Source organism: Canis lupus, chromosome 8 (genome assembly GCF_048164855.1).
Source record: "Canis lupus baileyi chromosome 8, mCanLup2.hap1, whole genome shotgun sequence".
In the NCBI taxonomy this organism is placed as follows: domain Eukaryota; kingdom Metazoa; phylum Chordata; class Mammalia; order Carnivora; family Canidae; genus Canis; species Canis lupus.
In genome coordinates, this window is record NC_132845.1 from 71051102 (window position 1) to 71070874 (window position 19773).

Here is a 19773-nt window from a genome sequence, read left to right on the forward strand (position 1 = left end):
AAAATCTTAAAAAAGAAGAAGAAGAAGAAAGAGAAAAAAGTCAACTTGCTCACTATTATAGTGATGTGACATTCTTTGCCTGTTGGCACCTCAGATTTGGATTAAACATTATCTGAAAGTCTTTGAAATAAAGTATGAAAAAATTACACAACCACAAAAAGCAAAGATAGAAAAGTTATCAGAAAGGGATAAAACAGGGCAAACAAGGATGCAATGGTACACAGTATAATAATTACCAAAGTATTAACAAAATATTAAACATTCTCAACAATGAATATGGTTCTAAATTTGGTCCCTACAATATCTGATACTGAGTAAAGCAAACTTCAAATTTAATACAGGTTTACATGCAGAACTGCATTCTGTAATCTATACTGGAAGTTCTAATCTCAACATATGGTGAGTCAAATTGTACAAAAAAAGGGGGAGGTGCTTACCTCAAAATCACATTCTTCTCCCACAGCATATTTGGTCATGATCTCTAACCAAGCAGTATCTACTAATTTCTCTAAAGAGGCTGTATTATGGTGAACCATTTCCAGAACAAGTTTCTCGTACCAGGCAGGGAACTCCTCCTTTAAACTAAACAAACATGTGATTAGTTACCAAGAAAATGCAGAAAAAAACCTATCTGGAAAATTTTTTTTTTTCTATCTGGAAAATTAATCCAAATTAGTGCATACATTTCTTAAGCAAATATAAGCAGGCACTTGAGAAAACAAAGCTTAAAAACCATGTGGCAAGGGGATCCCTGGGTGGCTCAGCGGTTTAGCGCCTGCCTTTGGCCCAGGGCGCAATCCTGGAGTCCGGGGATCAAGTCCCACGTCGGGCTCCTGGCATGGAGCCTGCTTCTCCCTCCTCCTGGGTCTCTGCCTCTCTCTCTCTCTCTCTCTCTCTCTCTCTGTCTACCATAAATAAATAAATAAATAAATCTTTAAAATAAATAAATAAATAAAATAAACATGTGGCAAGCAAGCCAAAGAAGGAACTGTTAAAAAGCTCTGTCAGATGGGCCTATCCAGGTTAGTTTTCTCATCTAGGAAAATAGAACTAATAGGCACATCAACAGTAAGGCTGAACATTTTCCCATTTGTTTGTATAGCAGACTTCCCTTTTTAGGTGTGAATTATTTATTCATATCCTTTACACATTTTTTTGTTAGAAGATCATAACTTGTGACACCTGGGTGGCTCAGCAGTTTGGCGCCTACATTCAGCCCAGGGCGTGATCCTGGAGTCCCAGGATCAAGTCCTGCATCAGGATCCCTGCATGGAGCCTGCTTCTCCCTCTGCCTATGTCTCTGCCTCTCTGTGTCTCTCATGAATAAATAAAATAAAATCTTAAAAAAAAAAAATCATAACTTGGGGCACCTGGGTGGCTCAGTGGGTGAGCGTCTGCCTTTGGCTCGGTTCGTGATCCCGTGGTCCTGGGATCAAGTCTCACGTCAGGCTCCCCACAGGGAACCTGCTTCTCCCTCTGCCTATGTCTCTGCCTCTCTCTGTATGTCTCATGAATAAATAAATAAAATCTTAAAAAAACAAAAAAAGAAAGAAAAGAAAACCATAACCTGATTCTATTCGTATTAGGCCTCAATCAATAAAATTCTTCCTTATGCATTCATTCATTTAGGTTTCACAATACCTTGTGAGCTATCTAGAATTTTCATTTTATAGGCAGCCCCGGTGGCTCAGTGATTTAGTGTTGCCTTCAGCCCAGGGTGGGATCCTGGAGACCCGGGATCGAGTCCCATGTCAGGCTCCCTGCATGGAGCCTGCTTCTCCCTCTGCCTGTGTCTCTGCCTCTCTCTCTCTCTCTGTATGTCTCTCAAGAATAAATAAATAAAATCTTTAAAAAAAAAAAAAAGAATTTAATTTTATGAATAAGGGAACTAAATCAAAATTAACATGTTGGAACCATGGCTTGAACTCCAAAGCCCCTGCAAAAGTAAAACAATGAGGTACTACTTTTCACTTATTAAACTACCAAAAAGAATTTTAATTAACATACCCAACATTGAACAAATGAAGAGTGCAACGTGGCACTCATGCATGCTGACAGCCTGTATTTCCACTCTTCTGGAAAGCAGTTTGACAACAATTATCACAAGTGTCATATGTGCACAAAGACAGTCACTGCTAGATTCTTCATGATAGCAGAAAATGGGAAGCAACCTAAATGGACACCTGTTAAGATCTCCATTCTGACCAGATTGTTTAATATTTGTGTTGCAGGGCAAAGGGGAAGATCAGGCACAAGAACATTCATGCAAATCCAAATACTAGGCTCACTATCATATTTCCAGTGACTCTGTGCTGTTTATAACTAAAAATGTTCCTCCAACAGACTACTACCCTTAAAAATCTCTTATCATACTGCCTTACAATTTACCTATGGAGTTATCTGCTATTCCTCAGTCCAATCAATAAACTTCTAGTCTCCCTGCCTTTGTTAAGGCTGTCACTTTTGTCTTCTCCCACCATCCTCCCTCCCAGCTTATCACTGTCCCAAGATGTCCTCAGACTGTCTTAACTCCACGAGGTCTTTCCCGACCCCTATAAATGCATGCTCTCCCTTAAGTTTCCCAGTCACTAGGCTTAAAACTTCATTACACACAGCTAACTCCTGGGGAGTGAGGGTGGACAGTGATGTTCAGATTCTTTTCTTTTTTTTTTAAGATCTTATTTACTTATTCATGATAGGACACAGACAGAGACAGAGACACAGTAGAGGGAGAAGCAGGCTCCATGCCGGGAGCCCAATGTGGAACTCGATCCCAGGACTCCAGGATCACACCCTGGGCCGAAGGCAGGCGCTAAACCGCTGAGCCACCCAGGGATCCCGATGTTCAGATTCTTATACTAACTCTGTATTGCTTACTTTCTTATAACATGTATACACTACTTTTATAAACAGAAAAAAATGGGGGATCCCTGGGTGGCTCAGGGGTTTGGCGCCTGCCTTTGCCCCAAGGCGTGATCCTGGAGTCCTGGTATCAAGTCCCGCATCGGGCTCCCAGCATGGAGTCTGCTTCTCTGCCTCTCTCTATCATGAATAAATAAATAATAACTCTTTTATTAAAAAATGATTTCTATTTAAATAAAAATTATAAAACCATACTTAATAAAAATTAAAACCATACTTAAATGAAAATTAAAGGGACACCTGGGTGGCTCAGTGGTTGAGCATCTGCCCTTGGTTCAGGGCATGATCCTGGAGTTCCTGGATCGAGCTCCACATTAGGCTCCCTCTGCCTGTGTCTCTGCCTCTCTATCTCTCGTGAATAAATAAAATCTTAAATATATATATATATATATATATATATATATATATATATATATATATATATAAAAAACCATACCTTTTCAGTAATCCCTCCCATCAAACCCTATACTCTCTCTGCTATCAAATCACTTCCCCAACTGTGTTCTTCAGAACTTCCCTCTGATGTAATGGCTTCTAAGGTCAAGTAAGTTTGGAATCCACAAGGTTAAACCAAGCTACAGTTTCTTTACTGGAGAGCTTCTGAAAATATTTAATATGCTAATGTGCATTATGAATTGTCAAAAAGAAAGTTGAAGGGCCTCTTCCAAAGTTAGGGCCAAAAAAACTCTTTTCACAGGAAGGATTAGAGAATCCATCTCATTATTTCTATTCCCAATAACACCATAACTCTATACCTGAATACTATCCTAGCAAAAGTACATCAACTTCCCACCTGCTCTTCCTTCCCTAACTCATCCTACACACTGCTTCCAGATTAATCTCAAAGCCTAACTCCAATTGTTTCTTTCTTGATAAAAAATTATTGCTATCCTCCTACATTCACTGAATTAAATACAAATGCCTCATCTTGTCTTCTATAATTTGGTACAAACTATCCTTTCAAGTGTCACCTTCCTCATGAAGCGTCATGAAGTTTTCCCTAATGACTCCAAGTTTATCTCTAGTTTCTAAATTACCACTGTCTCTTTGTATGTAGGAAAGCAATTTATTTACATTTTTAAACTAAATTCTCTTACTTATTCTTAACATTTTTTCACTTGGTTCTCTTTGGGTTTTTCTAATATAATCATATTACAAGTAACAATAACTGAGTTCCTCCTTAGCACTCTTCATACTCTTTGTTGTAGGTTAATGGTTACCATCTTTTATTTACAAAGAATTTTCACACACATACCCAAAAAGACACCCAGAGAAGGTAGCATTATCTCTATTTGCAAAGAGCAAACAGTAAGTGCTTATATAGTGTAGAGGATAGCACCTAGGCACTGTAACCAAATCCAGAATAAGTCAAATATGAGACCTGCCCTCAAGAAATCCATAAGCTACTATGAAGGTTGGCAACTGCTCATGGGTCAAATTCAACCTACCACTAGTTTTTGTAAATTATCTTTTACTTATAGCCATTCTCAATTTTTTATGTTTTTATCTATGGCTGTTTTCACTGTACAATGTCAGAGATGAATAGTTGAGACACAAATCACATGGCCCACAAACCCTAAAATATTTACCAACTCACACTCTACAGAAAAGGCTGGCTAGGCCCTGGTCTAATAACACTAAACAAAACACATACATAAATTACACTAATCCGGGATCCCTGGGTGGCGCAGCAGTTTAGCGCCTGCCTTTGGCCCAGGGCGCAATCCTGGAGACCCAGGATCGAATCCCACATCGGGCTCCTGGTGCATGTAGCCTGCTTCTCCCTCTGCCTGTGTCTCTGCCTCTCTCTTTCTCTCTGTGTGACTATCGTAAATAAGTAAAAAAAATTAAAAAAATAAAATAAAAATAAAAAATAAATTACACTAATCCAAAATGGGACAATGTAAGTGACCAAGCAAAGAAGAAACAGACATCTGGTTAACAGACTCAACTAATTATTAGTCAATGATGGAGCCATTACTAGAACCAGGTCTCAAGTGAACCTAGTGCCATTACACCAACAAAAGAGCAGAACAGTATTAGATTACTAAACTGTATGCTCTCTGCTTATCTGCTATCAAGAGAAGTCAATGAAAAGCCCACAGAAAAAGCTTCTATTCCCAATTCCTTAAAGATTTGTTTAATTATCACCCCTGGTTTCCTTTTTTCTCTTTTTAAGATTTTATTTATTTATTCATGAGAGACACAGAGAGAAGGCAGAGACATAGGGAAAGGGAGAAGCAGACTCCTTGCAGGGAGCCTGATATGGGACTCGATCCCGGAACTCTGGGATCATGCCTGAGCTAAAGGTAGATGGTCAACAATTGAGCCACCCAGGAGTCCCTCACCCCTGGTTTCCATATATCTTTTGCATGCCCTACTGCCCAAATTCTGAGTGTTTTCTTTGAGAGAATACTCAGATGAGTAGGAACTTTGAACATAAACATGATTTTTTTTTTTAAGATTTTATTTATTCATGAGAGACACAGCAGAGAGAGAGAGACAGAGACACAGGCAGAGGGAGATGAAGTCTGTGAGGGGAGCCTGATAAGGGACTCGATCCCAGGACCCCAGGATCACAACCTGAGCCAAAAGCAGATGCTCAACCACGAAGCCATGCAGGTGCCCCTGTAGACATGATTTTTAAAAATACCTCATTCAATCACCCCATTTAGATAAACTGTCTTCAAACTGCTTTATGTTTGATACCTACTGTAAAGACTGTCTTAAATTTCAAATGACCACAAAATAAAGAAAACTTTCTAATTTGCTGTCTCCATATTACTTCTAGATTATCAACTTCCTTTGCTCAGAACCACATTTCCAGAGAGGCATCTGGGTGGCTGTCAGTTAAATGGTTTCACTCAGGTCATGATCTCAGGATTGCGAGATCAAGCTCGGTGAGCCCCGTGAGCCCTGCATCAGGCTGTGTGAGGAGCATGGAGCCTGCTTACGATTCTTTCCTTTTCCCTCTGCCCCTCCATACTCCTCACATGTGTACTCACTCTCTCTAAAAAACAAAACAAAAAACAAAAACTGTATTTCCAGAATTATTTCGGTTAAAGTATATAGAGCAAGAACAAAGCCTAGTAAATACCTAAATAAGGGTACACACAACTATATGTTCCATATACTTTGTTACCAGCAAAATACCACTAGGCAAGGGCACTCAGTCACCAATACATTATACTAATGTGATATATTCCAACATATGCCCACAAATTTAAATGTAAATAATTTTACTGTAAATATTCCCCCTTTCCTAATAATACAAAAACGGTGCTACAAGAGCATTGCTTCTATTACTTACAGTTCAGCAACTTCCTGTTCCTCCTCCCAGGCCTCCTTGTGTGTTAGTTGACTGCTTCCAGTACTCTTACATGTCCAAATGCGCTCACTGTACCTTTCCAGGCGGGCCTCATACTCTCTTGTTAGCGGTGGCTCAGGAAAACAATATTCAAGCAAAAGAGACAACTTATCCATATCCAAAAAATACTTTATTACATAAAAAAATCTATAGCATCCTTTCTATAATATACAGCATAAAAAGCTAAAATTGAAATCAGAGTTTTCAAGTGACAAATAAGAAACAAATGATTTAAAAAATGACTAAAATGGTTTGTCATGGGGCACTTGAGTGCCTCAGTCAAAGCATCTCCCTTCAGCTCAGGTCATGATCATGGGTCCTGGGATCAAGCTCCTCATTGGCTCCCTGCTTAGGGCGTCGGCTGGGAGTCTGCTACTCCCCACTACCCCTCCCCTGCTCGTGTTCTCTCTCACTCAAATAAATAAATAAATAAAATCTTTTTTAAAAAAATAAAAAAAATTTTTTTTAAATTAGTATCTTGTTATAATTGTGATTTCTTCAATTCACCTGTTTCATTTCAAGAAGACTCTCATAAGGAAAAAAAAAAGACTCATAGCGCTGAAAATTTTTAAGAAAAAATAAAGGTAAATTAAACACGTCATGAGGAATAAGAATTTAAGGTATATGGAATTGTTACACAACTCAGATGGTCAGCAAGCTTAAGAATTTGCTCCATGGAAAGATGAGAGGACTACCCCAATCTCATAGGCAGTTTGGAATAACCCTGTGCATATGCTAATAATCCTTTACTAGAAGCCGTCTATTTCTCAGAAACACCCGTTGATCCTTAAGAGTTTAAAAAATAAATTCCATAAAGCCGTAAAAATAATTGATATCATATTTACCCAGTCTTTATGTCATCCCAATAATACTACACTCACAAGTCATTTACCATACACTGTTTGATCTTTGTAAGGCAAATGGAGGAAGAGACTGTCATATGTTAGTGCCTTATAAATGGTAACTTTCCACACCAGCCCAACTAGAATTCACTACCAGAGCCATATTCAAATTCAAACAAGTAACTAATTTACTTTACACACAGCAACAGATGCTACCCAAGAAAATAAACTGACACAACTAGAGAATTAGCTGCCAATCTCTGTACTTTCCAAGTGACACTTTTTTACAGTAGTTGAAATAAAAGTATTTAAACAACTTCCTCTATAATATCACCTCACAACTAAACAAATAATTCATTCTTAATATATGGACATTCTTTGTTTTCCAGGGTTAATAATCCGTGAAATTATGGATGACAGAGATAAATCCATAGATAGTCCAAAAATAGTAGTTTCATCCAATAGTGTAAGCACCTTCCCTTATCATGTCTTTTTCTGGATCTGCTGAAAACAAAACATAAGTCTATTTTCCTCACTGGGGAACGGTGCTAATATTTAAATGTATAAACAAGAGTATCAGCAACAACCAAGAGTCAAGCTTCCATATAAAGCTATGTAAATTAAATCTCACTAAAAATTTATAAAAACTTATAGGAAGAAAAGGAAATAGCATGGCTTCCAAAGTGACATTATCACTTTGCGATGCCTGGGTGGCTAAGTGATTGAGGTCTGTCTGTCTTTGGTTCAGGGCAGGATCCCGGGGTCCCTGGATCAGAGTACCGCATCGGGCTTCCTCCAAGGAGCCTGCTTCTCCCTCTGCCTGTGTCTCTGCCTCTCTCTCCGTCATGAATAAATAAAATCTTAAAAAAAAAAAAAAGTGACATTATCATAACTAACCAACAAAATTGTTACCTGTTTTGCACTAAGAAGGGGAGGTAAAATAATGATAGGATCAGTAAGTAGATTTAAACATTCAAAAAGCTTGGTAACATTCTAATGCGCTATTTAGTTATACTGAAGAAATTCACTATGTAATCAGAAAGGATGTAAGATAAACAAGTATGTCCTAAAGAAAGAGTATTAAGTTTCTGGTATTAGCTGTTATTTTTAAAAGTAGGAATAATGGGGGATCCCTAGGTGGCTCAGCAGTTTAGCGCCTGCCTTCAGCCCAGGGTGTGATCCTGGAGTCCTGGGATCCACATTGGGCTCCCAGCATGGAGCCTGCTTCTCCCTCTGCCTGTGTCTCTGCCTCTCTCTGTCTCATGAATAAACAAAATCTTAAAAAAAAAAAAAAAAAAAGTAGGAATAATGTGCCCAATCATCCTCCTTTGACCAACATGGCCAGTAACACACAAGACTGTATCACCAGAATGCCTCAATGATACCTCTAAACCAACTTTTTCTAAACTAAACTTTTATTACACTTTCCCTCTCTCCTAAGCTTGCTTCTTCACAGTTATTCCCAATGCCAGTGAAAGAAAGGCCCTAAATGTCCAAGTCAGAAACCAGGGAATCATCTCAGGTCTTCAGTTCCTAATTGCAACCTCATATCTATTTCTCAGTTCATTTCCTCCTCTTCCACAACTGCACGCCATTATTCAAATTCAGCCTCTGATCCTCACTTCAACCAGCCAAAACATTTTTAAACATTTTAATTGGCCTCACTGGTAATCCTTCTCTGGTCCTTTGTGCTTCTCACCCAAACATTCTTCTCCACAATCTTATTTGTTTTTAAACCCAGTTCTTCCTCTTAACTTTAAAATCTCATTTGCCCTCAGGCCCCTGAAATGCAAATATGTTCACACTGGGAAGCAATCCTCTGGCTCCCAGACTACTGAAAATCACGCCACCAATCAAGACTTTGTTGAGCAAGTTCCGTAATTTTTATGAAGAAAAAAGAAACTTTTTTCCTTCAAACAACACATATTTAAGTATCAATTTTTTTTTTTACTGATTATGCTTTTGCAAACAAGTCCCTTCTATCTACTCTGATACTTATCCTTCCCACCCTTCTCCGAAAAATCACTATTAGTAGAGCATTCTCATTTTGGATGGATCACATCCATTCCCATTACTTCGATTACTATCTATATGATAGTAATTTCACCAGCTCAGTCTCCTCTCTGAACTCTGGGCCCATGTAACACACTAGCAATACAGACACCTCTATTTGGATATCCACAGCAACTCAATAGAAGAACATCCAAACTAAACACTCACTTCCTACACTCACAGTCAAAACAAAAAGGAAAAAAAAAAAAAAAAAGAAAACACTAGATCCTCTATTATCTGAGAATGACCCACTAACCAAGTAACAACCAAAACATTATCCTTGATTCCTCCCCAATCACCAAATCCGGTCACATCTACCTAATTTATTTCTGAAATCTATTGTACTTCTCAAGGGCTAGTAAATTAGTTCAGACTCTCATACCTGTCACTAGTTTATTTAACAAAGGCCTCACTAGTTTTTTGTTTTTTTTTTAAGAATTTATTTAATCATGAGAGACACAGAGAGAGAGGCAGAGACATAGGAAGAGGGAGAGAAGCAGGCTCTGTGCAGAGAACCCAATGCAGGACTAGATCCCAGGACTCTGGGATCATGCCCTGAGCCAAAGGCAGACACTCATCAGGCGTCCCTGGCCTCACTAGTTTAGTTGCCACTAGTTTCTAGGCTGCAAATCCATTCTCAACGCTGCAGCCACAGCGAGCTTCCTACCTAAGCACCTGCTTCTATCCTACTGGAATCTGTAAACTGCTTCCCATACACATAAGGCAAAAAGCCCAAACACCTCAGCCTATCTCCCAAGGACCTATGTGGTTTAGCCCCGCTAAACAGCTCGATCTCCATTCCCACTTCTTCACTCCAGCTACAGAAATCTTTCAAGTTTTAAAATTCAATAACTTTCAAATTCACAAACTCTTCAAAAAGCACAAACCTCGGGCAGCCCGGGTGGCTCAGCGGTTTAGCGCCGCCTTCAGCCCAGGGTGTGATCCTGGAGACCGGGGATCGAGTCCCATGTCAGGCTTCCTGCATGGCGCCTGCTTCTCCCTCTGCCTATCTGTGTCTCTCATGAATAAATAAATAAAATCTTAAAAAAAAAAAAAAAAGGCACAAACCTCTACTCTTCATTTAACTACAGTCTAATTATAGTTCAGATCTCAACTTAAAAGTAACTTTACCCAGGAAACATTTCCTGAACCCTGAAATACGGTAGATTGTCTTTCCAAATGGTCATCTCCCTTCCATAAAAGGATTCTACTTCTCCACCCTCTGCCCTGTGGCTTGCAATGTCTCAAAGAGTAATGCCCATCCCCTCCTCACTGGTGTTAGGCTTAGCCACATGACTTGCTTTGATGAACAGATAGGATAGATGCCACCACAAAGAAACTTAAAAAGCCATCATGGTATCCTCCAGGTCTTTTGGCCACTAGAAAAGCACGTTAGGAACAGGGACTGTTCCTTCAGCCTGGGTCTTGGAATAAGAAAAATGTGTCTTTCCTTTTACCTGTCTTCCTTTTTTTCAAATGTGGCCATTAGAAAACCTTTAATCCCACGTGGCTCACATTATATTTCTATTGGACAGCAGTGCACTATCTTCGTTAGGTTTACATCTAGGAATGAATGAATGCCCTCTGACAATACATGAAAGTTTCTGACTAGTCATATAAGATTAATCTCAAAAGTTCAAAACTAAAATTCCTACAACCCCAACAGCAGCGTTTTTAAGTTTATGTAACTCTGTTCTGGTTATTACTTTGACTTACGTTAAGAGAAAAAGAAAAAAAAAAAAAAGTTCAAATCAAGAGAAAAAAAAAGTCCATTATAAGGATATTCAGTCAGCTGCCTCTAAATCCTATTTCAGATTTTAGGTTACCAAAATAAGTCACTTACTCTCAAATAACCACTCAGAGCAAATGCCAATTGAGGTTTTTATGTTCCAGCCACTGCTGCACGTATAATTGCAGACAAAATGTCAAAGCAATTCTCCAAAGGTTGTGTAAGTTATAAATGACAAGATATTCTCAAATCCTGTATCTCATTAAACATCTACTTTTTCATGAATTCAAGAGCTACCTCCTTATCACAATATGCTGATTCTTTGTTCTCTTTAGCCTTGTATGGATTGCTTCTTTCAATAAAGTACTTGACAGCCTGAAAGGAAGTGGCCCACAAAAGTATGGAGGTTAAATAAGCATAACTATAACCCTAAGAGCTCTACGTGAAATGACAAAGCACCAATTTAAAGATTTGCTTTTTATCCTCTTTTCTGTCTTTGGAACAGTCTGTCATCAAGTTAGAGGCAATTCTCATCTAGTTTAACTCCTTAAAGAAATTAAATTATAAAAATCAACATAAGAACTCACTATTCCAACGTCCAATAAAATCCAGGTTTGCGGGATCCCTGGGTGGCGCAGCGGTTTAGCGCCTGCCTCTGGCCCAGGGCGTGATCCTGGAGACCCGGGATCGAATCCCACGTCAGGCTCCCGGTGCATGGAGCCTGCTTCTCCCTCTGCCTATGTCTCTGCCTCTCTCTCTCTCTCTCTCTGTGACTATCATAAATAAATAAAAAAAAAATTAAAAAAAAAAATCCAGGCTTGCAACTACAATTTAAGTCCAACTCTTAAAACATGATCTAGTCACTCTTGCCTACTGCCAGATTAACTATGTTCTAACAGCCCCTCATTACACCATCTAAAAGCTCTCATATGTTGAGACTACAAAGATTATGAAGTAGTTGTTTCTAAGCTTTACAGAGGAAGATAGGTAAAGCAATACAACAAAACATTAGCCTACAGCAGGCTGCTTATAGCTTCAGTTCCTCCTCAAAACTCATCTTGACATAGTCACTTAGTTCTCCTATTGCCAGATAATCACATCAAGAATTGATTTTGGTAAAGTTAATTTTTCCAAAGAAGATCTAGTGTATTGCCTTAGTACTAACCTAGGAACTAATGTGCCACAGATTCAAAGCTATAATACAATAAACATAATCAATATATAAAACCCAGGCATTAAATTTATGCATCATTCACAACTACCACTGTAATTTTAATGAGGAGGTACAATAATGCCTACAAGAACATACCAGCTTTAAGTCAATAAAATATCTCACTGATGTGCTATTGCATATACATGCAATCAAAAGGTAGGTGTTAGGAGAAAATTAAAGTACCAAATTCTATTAAAAACATAATTGTAAATATAAATTAATAAGTGGAAATAACAGGGCAGCCCGGGTGGCTCAGCGGTTTAGCGCCGCCGTCAGTCCAGGGCCTGATCCTGGAGTCCCGGGATCGAGTCCCGCCTGGGGCTCCTGCATGGAGCCTGCTTCTCCCTCTGCGTGTCTAACAAATAAACCTTTAAAAAACATACAAAAACTTAAAAAAAAAAAAGGAAATAACATACTTCAAATGCTAGTTTGACCACATACTAGTTCTCTATGAACTCACTATGAGCCTAATAAAGAAATATGCATAAAGAAATATGCCTACCTACCAACCACACAGTACAATTGTTTAAAACCATCCCCGGGACGCCTGGGGTGGCTCAGCGGTTGGGTGTCTGCCTGCAGCTCAGGGGGTAATCTCAGGGTCCTGGGATCGAATCCCGCATCAGGCTCCCTGCATGGAGACTGCCTCTCCCTCTGCCTCTCTCTGTGTAATAAATAAATAAAATCTTATAAAAAAAAATCCTTAAAGTACTTCCACTTGTAGAAATTAACCAAGGAAGCAACTTCTCCCTCCCATATGCAACACAATTTAAGAACTCCTTTGTTAAAAAGGGTTCTAAATACCAGGATAGGCAATTCTTTAAATGAAGAATTTTTTTAAATACCTAACACTTAAAAAATTTCAAATTTCAATTTTCAACTGCCATCATTAACAAACTCATACATACCATTGCATTTCAATGATTTCTCTAAATGATACAAAAAGGCCTGGGCTGCCAGGTCTAAATTAGCTATCTATAGCCATTTTTTACATGGCTCAATACTTACCAGACTTCGAGCTTGTCTCTATTGGGTATTTCTTACACTACACTAGAACCAGACGTGAAAAATAAACATCTGATAATATTAGTACCAATCAAATACTCAAAAAATGATGTTTAAATAACATTTGAAAAGGACATATATGGCATATTCCCACAGTAATTTTTTTTACCCCACTGATGTTTTTAAGTATTTCAAAAAATAAAAAAGTAGGACACTTAGAAAAATGCTGTATTCAGTGGAGCTAGAGTACTTCTCCAAAGCTTTCCAAAAGTCCTAACAGGAAAAAAAAAAAAAAAAAAAAAAAAGGATTACCACCTGAACCCCTCCCTGAAATGCACCTTACCTGAGACCACAAATTGACACAGAAGCTGCCTTCTTGTCTGGATTTAATTAAAGGGAAAAAGTAGAAAAGCACTGCATTCTACCCCTAAGTCTCATCATTTCAGTGTCTGACCTTTAACAAGACCTCAACCCTCTGGGCTCACCTGGCAAAGAGGCAGGAGAACCTGACCATCCCCAAGATCCATTTCAGCTACAAGAAGATGCTATAGCTATATTTCTCCAAGAGCCTTCTTATACCACAGGCTCACTTTCCAGGTCTCTTTGAATGTAAACACCCAACCTCACAAACTGCACTGGAACAAGAATGAGGCTATCTTGTAAAGCATAATAATAGAGGATCAAAGAGAAATGAAATCAAATGACATCGCTCGCATGGGCAATGGGCACTTCCTCCCCTAAGGAAGCAAGCAAGCAAACAGAAACTAAGAAATTCAGTCCTTTCAAAGGAAAAAGGGCTGATGAAACTCAATAATAAAGTGGCCTTCAGTCTCGCAGCGTTCCATACATTAAAGAAAGCATGATTCTTTTTGCACTCTTGAAAAGGGCATTCATAAAAGAAAAAAGTAAATAAAAGTCGTACAGCTAAAAGACTCTAAGCTTGGGCAAGGAACCTTAAACGAGGATTAGAAAAAGAGGATGCGTCTTATTTAAAACATCAGTCTCCTATTCCTAAAATACAACATAAAAACTTTACGCATGCTTTCGTATTTTTCAAACGTTCCTTTTAAATTTTTTTTAAAAACAAATACCGATCTCCTGCTAAATCGCCAGCATTTCAAACCCGTGCGTGCCGGGGAAGGCAAGCCTCAGCTCCCCCAAGATAACTTTTTCTTCCCCTGCCCCTAAGTCTCGTCCGTCTTGGGGATGTGCCTGACGATCCTGTCACTTCATCACCAGCCTCAAGTCCGCTCGGGAGAAGAAAAACACAAGAGCCCCCGCGGAGATGGGGGTAAAACGCACCAAAAAATCTTGCACACGACGCATCACAAGGCCGCGTGGATTCAATTTCAAAAACTTAAGTTGCAGGTTTAATTTTACAAAGAAAGAGAAAGCGAGCAAACGAAAGCCCTCTCCCGGGCATACTTCGGGCCTAAAGCCGCCCGGGGGCAGGGGGCTCGCTCCTCGAAAGCGAGGCCCGGGGAAAGGATGCAGGGCGCGGGGCTCCGGGCCGGCCCGCGCCCCCACCCCGCGGGACGGGCTCGAGCTCCGGCCCGGGGTGCAGGCCCGCCGGCGCCCGGCGCGCTGACAGCTGCCACCGGCGCGGGCTACGAGGCCCGCCGGGCCGCGGCGTGCCCCCCGGCCCACCCCGCCCCACCCCGCCGGCGGCCTCCCGGCCAGGCTGGAAAGGATACTCTCGGGTGCGGAAAGCCTCCTGAGTGTGCGCGATCGTGAAGAGCGGCTCCTCGCCCGGCAGCGGCTTCACCAGCGGGAAGGGCTTGCGGCCCAGGAGCGGCGCCATCGCGGCGGCGGCGGAGGCGGCGGCGGCGGCCCGGAAGGTGGCGGCTCGTCGGAGAGCCCGCGGCGCAACACTAGGCCCCGCGGCCCGGAGCGAGCGCCTGGCTCCCGGGGGTGGGGTGGGGGAGGGGAGGGGTGAGAGGGCGGCGCGAACTCGGCTCCCTCACTGCTGGCGCGGCCGCGCGAGGGCCAGGCAACGGGACGCAAGGACACGGAACTCCCACGCACACCGCTGCGCCGCCCGGCAGCCTCCGGCCCAACCTCAGCTACGGGTCCCCGCGTTCGGCAGTCACGACTCCTCAGCGGCACCGGAGGAAATTATTGAAAAATGGCGGGAGATTCCCCTCCTCCCCCCCGCCCGGCCAGCGCACACACTAACTTGCTCCCCTGTGGCGCCGGTGGCGAATGCTCCAATAGGCGGAGAGCTGATCAGCGCTCACAGCCTATTGGCCCAGGGCAGCTGCCGCTCTGCGCTTGGGTCCCGCCCTCTTTCCCGGCCGCGTAGTTGGGTTGCCTCGCACTAGAGGGCAGTATGAAGAGGTGAAAGGTCACATTATGTAAGCGCTGGTGACAGGCCTGCGGGCCTGCAGCGGCGGAGTTGAAAATGGGAGACGGGGGGGACCGAAAGGCCTGGAATTCAAAGAGGTCAGGCCAGAGAAGTCCCTTAACATATATAGACACTGCGCCATCTGTCACCGACGGCGACACCGACATCCGGGCACCACTGTCCGTATGGTGTGCCGGAGGGGGAGGGGGAGCGCGCGGCCAGGGGCTTTGTCTTTCCACTTGTGCTCCGCCCCCTTCTTAAAGGCGCCGCGCTCGGCCACGCCCGGGGATGCGCGGTGGGGGCGGAAGGGGGTTGGCGGGAAGAAACCCCTGGACCTAACCCGCTGGAAGGTTCTATGGAAGGTCAACTGGAGCCTCAGCCTTGCTCACCCCAAAGTTAACTTCTAGAAGAGAGTGTGGTTGAGATCTGGTTATTAGTATGATGTTTGTTTTTAGGGGCTTGGTGGAAAAGATAATAGAGAAGCTTCTTTGGAAAAATACCTTAAAGGCCATATCTATTAAAGATACATAAAAAAAAAAAAAGATACATCCATTAATTCAGAGTAGCCTTTACTAGCACCTCCAGTGTTCAGGGCCTTGTACTGGGAGATGCAGAGAAAGAAAAGAGGCACAAGTTAGGACAGTGCTGTGATGAGTAGGGTACAGAGGGCACAGTAGGAAGACAGCACTAACAGCCTGGAGAAGAGCCTTTCGAGCTGCTTCTCCAAACCAACGACTCTCACACAGTCCACAGCCGTGTTTGGCTATCCAGTACAACCCAAAACACTCAATTCTCTCCCCATTTAATCATACCCCTCGTTCAAAGACCTTCACTGGCCTCAGATGTACCTTCCCAGCCTGTTCTTGAACAGGGCTAGACTGCTAAGTGTCCCTGAAAGTAGTGGTGCATGCCAATGCCAGGCCCTTTTCTTCTCATTTTGAGGTAAGAAGTATCCCTATCATCCCCTGCCACCCCCCCAGTAAAATGTAAGTTCCAGGTCAGATGTCATGTGAAAGAGCCACCTCTGATCACCTAGCAGACAGGGGAGGGCATCTTCCTTCAGTAGCCATTTCTTCTAGGAGGGTTAGGGGCAACCTCAGGGCATTTGAGTTGATTGTGAAAAGATAAGTAGCAGGGCACCTGGGTGCTCAGTGGTTGGGCATCTGCCTTCGGCTCAGGGTGTGATCCTGGGGTCCTGGGATGGAGTCTTGTATCAGGCTCCCTGCAGGGAGCCTGCTTCTCCCTCTGCCTATGTCTCTGCCTCTCTCAGTCTGTCTCTCATGAATAAATAAATAAAATCTTAAAAAAAAAAAAAAAAGCACTTCACTAGGCAGAGAAATGAGAGATGAACGTTCTAAGCAGGAGCAGCGGGACCAACTTGGTAAATTCAGGACAACATACCTAAAACTGGGGGTTTGAGGTAGGAAATATCAAGAAATGAGAGTGGCAAAGAAAGTGATCATCCTGGTCACAGTGTGTGATGCTTGGAGTGACCACTTAGAAGGAATTATAGTTGTTTGTGGCAGGGATACCAAGGGACCCAAATGTAACAAGATCATGGGAGACAGATTGAGAGATTTGAGAGGCACACGCTAGGTGACTTAATGGGATGGACATTTGCAGGACTAGATACTAACAGCAGACTACACACAGAGTAAGGACTCCAAAAAACATTAAGAAACACATTTTGGAAAAATTTGGTATTTCAAAAAACCTTCCAATTGCACTTGAGAATAGGGACCATAATGACTTGAACACTTGGGGCCACCTTGGTCTAGAATCCAGCCCTGGTATTGGTATTGCTGAGATCTAAAATGGGAGAATCAGGGGTACCCTGCTGGCTGAGTTGGTGGAGCACCCAACTCTTCACCTTGGTGTCATGAATTCAAACCCTACATTAGGTGTAGACCTTACTTAAATAATAATAATGAATAAATACTTTAAAGAAAAAAAAAGTGGAACAGACTAACTTAAGGTAATTACCAGTTTCCTGCTCTAATATTTTTGTTGACTGCTATTGCAGACAAAACTCTTCTGAATTTACTCTTCCTGTTCAGTCTTCAAGCTCTTGACACAGCCAACCCCAGGTGGACTACTTCCTTCTAATTCCCAGAATTCATTAGCTTTATTCCCACCCACTGCCGGAAATGTACTTTTTTCCCCCTCTGGGCATCTAAATGCTGCACTTCCTTCCTAATGCCTTTTCCCAATTGTTCCAGCTCATATCCGCTTTCACTAAACTCTCAAGGTTTTTTTAAATCATAATTGTAGTGAAATTCGTTGTTCAATGTATTTTCTTTCCCATCATGTGAATAAACAAGCTAATAAAAAAGGGCAGAGATTAAAATGTGTAGTTTCCAGGTATCTGCACAAAGCTGCTACTGCTCCAAGTCAATTATGGCTGCTTCGCTGCACAGGAAAAAGACTGTCTAGAGAAGCATAGCACATTTCCCTATGCAGACCTCCACTGGGCAGTTTTAGGACAAGAGCTCAGTTAGCAAGATCTGTTTCTGTGGTCTGTGTCATGTGGAGCTGTGCCCTGCCACATACCTACCCCCTCCTTCATTGATGCAGACACAAACCCTTGCTTAGCCAGTTCCAGCTGGTCTTTTCCTCCTTGTCCTGTTGGATCCTCAAACTCAAAATATCCAAAACCCATCTTACCATCCTCCTTTGCTCCATCATGTGCTTTATCTGCATGGTTTTCATTTCTATTAGTTACCCACTCACAACCTCACAGGCTGAGGCTTGACCTCTGTTGAGCTCCACAGCCACAGGGTCAACCAGATATCATTTGTACCTACCTAAAATCTTGAATTATCCCTTTCCTGCCATCCCTGCATCATCCTACTTCAGGCCTTTATTATTTCTGGCCCAAACTACTACTATAATGACTTCCTTCTTGTAAAATATTTATTATTTTTTAAGTAAGCTCCATGCACAACATGGGGCTTGAACTCACGACCCTGAGATCAAGAGTCACATACTCCACCAACTGAGCCAGCCAGGTCCTCCTCTTCTTTTAATTTTTTAAAGATTGTTTTTATTTACTCATGAGACACACACACACAGAGAAGCAGAGACACAGGCAGAGGGAGAAGCAAGCTCCATGCAGGGAGCCCCGATGTAGAACTCGATTCTGGGTTCTCAGGATCATGCCCTGGGCCCAAGGTGGCACTAAACTGCTGAGACACCTGGGCTGCCCCCCCCCTTCTTTTAAAATATTTTAAACTACATTAAAATTATGTCTTTTGAATGGCAAAATGAACATAGTTCCCAAAAAGGAAACATATAAATGTACTTTTAAAAACAACAATAAATAGTTCTACAAAAAGCAGTCCTGGGGCACTCTCCCGCATCCACTTCCCGCTCCCACAAACATCCATTTTCAATTCTTTAAGTTGTGTTAAAATTGGTTAAAAGGTAACTTCATTTAAAATGGAATTAGGAGGCCAGAAGGGGGAGCTCTCACAACTTATGACTGGTAAATTGCACACCCAACAGGAAGAAGCCCATACTTTACTACCCCAGCAATAGGAAGAAAGCTTTCCTTCTCCCCCAGCAACAGCCCAGCCAATGAGAAACAGTCAGCACAAAGCCAATGAGAAGCCACTACACTTGGAACTCCCAGTTTCCACCAATGGACATGTTGTTTATAACAGCCTTCCCACCTTCCTTTCCTCTGTAAAGGAGGTTTCCTCTGCTGTGTTCAGTAGGGCGCCTATGGTTTTTGCTGTGACCTGTGTGTTCAGAGTTGGGATTCTCTAATCTTTAATAAATCTATTTTTGCTGGTAATATAAAGTTTTATTTTTAAAGTCAACTATTACTGCTAATATTTACCTCCATGTTTCTAAGCATGTATGTTACTATTATTTAGTTTCTCAGCTTTATTATTAGCTGTTGCTTTTCTTCAATGGAAGATGAGGACTTAACCCTCTGACATCCCCCACAAGTACCGCACACAAGATCATATTCGCAAAATAATTATTGCAATCGGTTAAATCACTATTCACTGTATAACTTATGATTATACATTATTCACAGATGAACCACATAGTGGACTGATCACATCTTCTTTCTTCTTTTGTTTTTGTTGGTTTGCTTCAATCTTTCAACTCATTTTCTATGTATCTATACCACTCTATTCATAAACTGACAGAGCTATAAGTCTCCTCTCAATACCTGCACACCTATCATGTGTTCCAATTTATCCCCCACCTCCTCTTTCCTCTCCATGGCATTTTGCACACTGCAATCATTCCTCTGCCTCCCCTTTCAATGGTTGACTCCATAAAGCC

General features: G+C 41.7%; 1 protein-coding gene across 1 annotated transcript in view; it reads right to left on the reverse strand.

The window, feature by feature from the left end:
• Positions 1-15247, reverse strand: part of BAZ1B (bromodomain adjacent to zinc finger domain 1B) — a 67819-nt gene extending 52572 nt beyond the window's left edge. Inside the window, exons 1-3 of the mRNA XM_072837449.1 lie at positions 14825-15247; positions 6233-6349; positions 438-582 (exon numbers count right to left, since the gene is read on the reverse strand). Coding sequence (XP_072693550.1) covers positions 438-582; positions 6233-6349; positions 14825-14931 — 369 coding nt within the window. The 5' untranslated portion in view covers positions 14932-15247. The remainder of the gene's footprint in view (positions 1-437; positions 583-6232; positions 6350-14824) is intronic.
• Positions 15248-19773: the final 4526 nt, after the last annotated feature.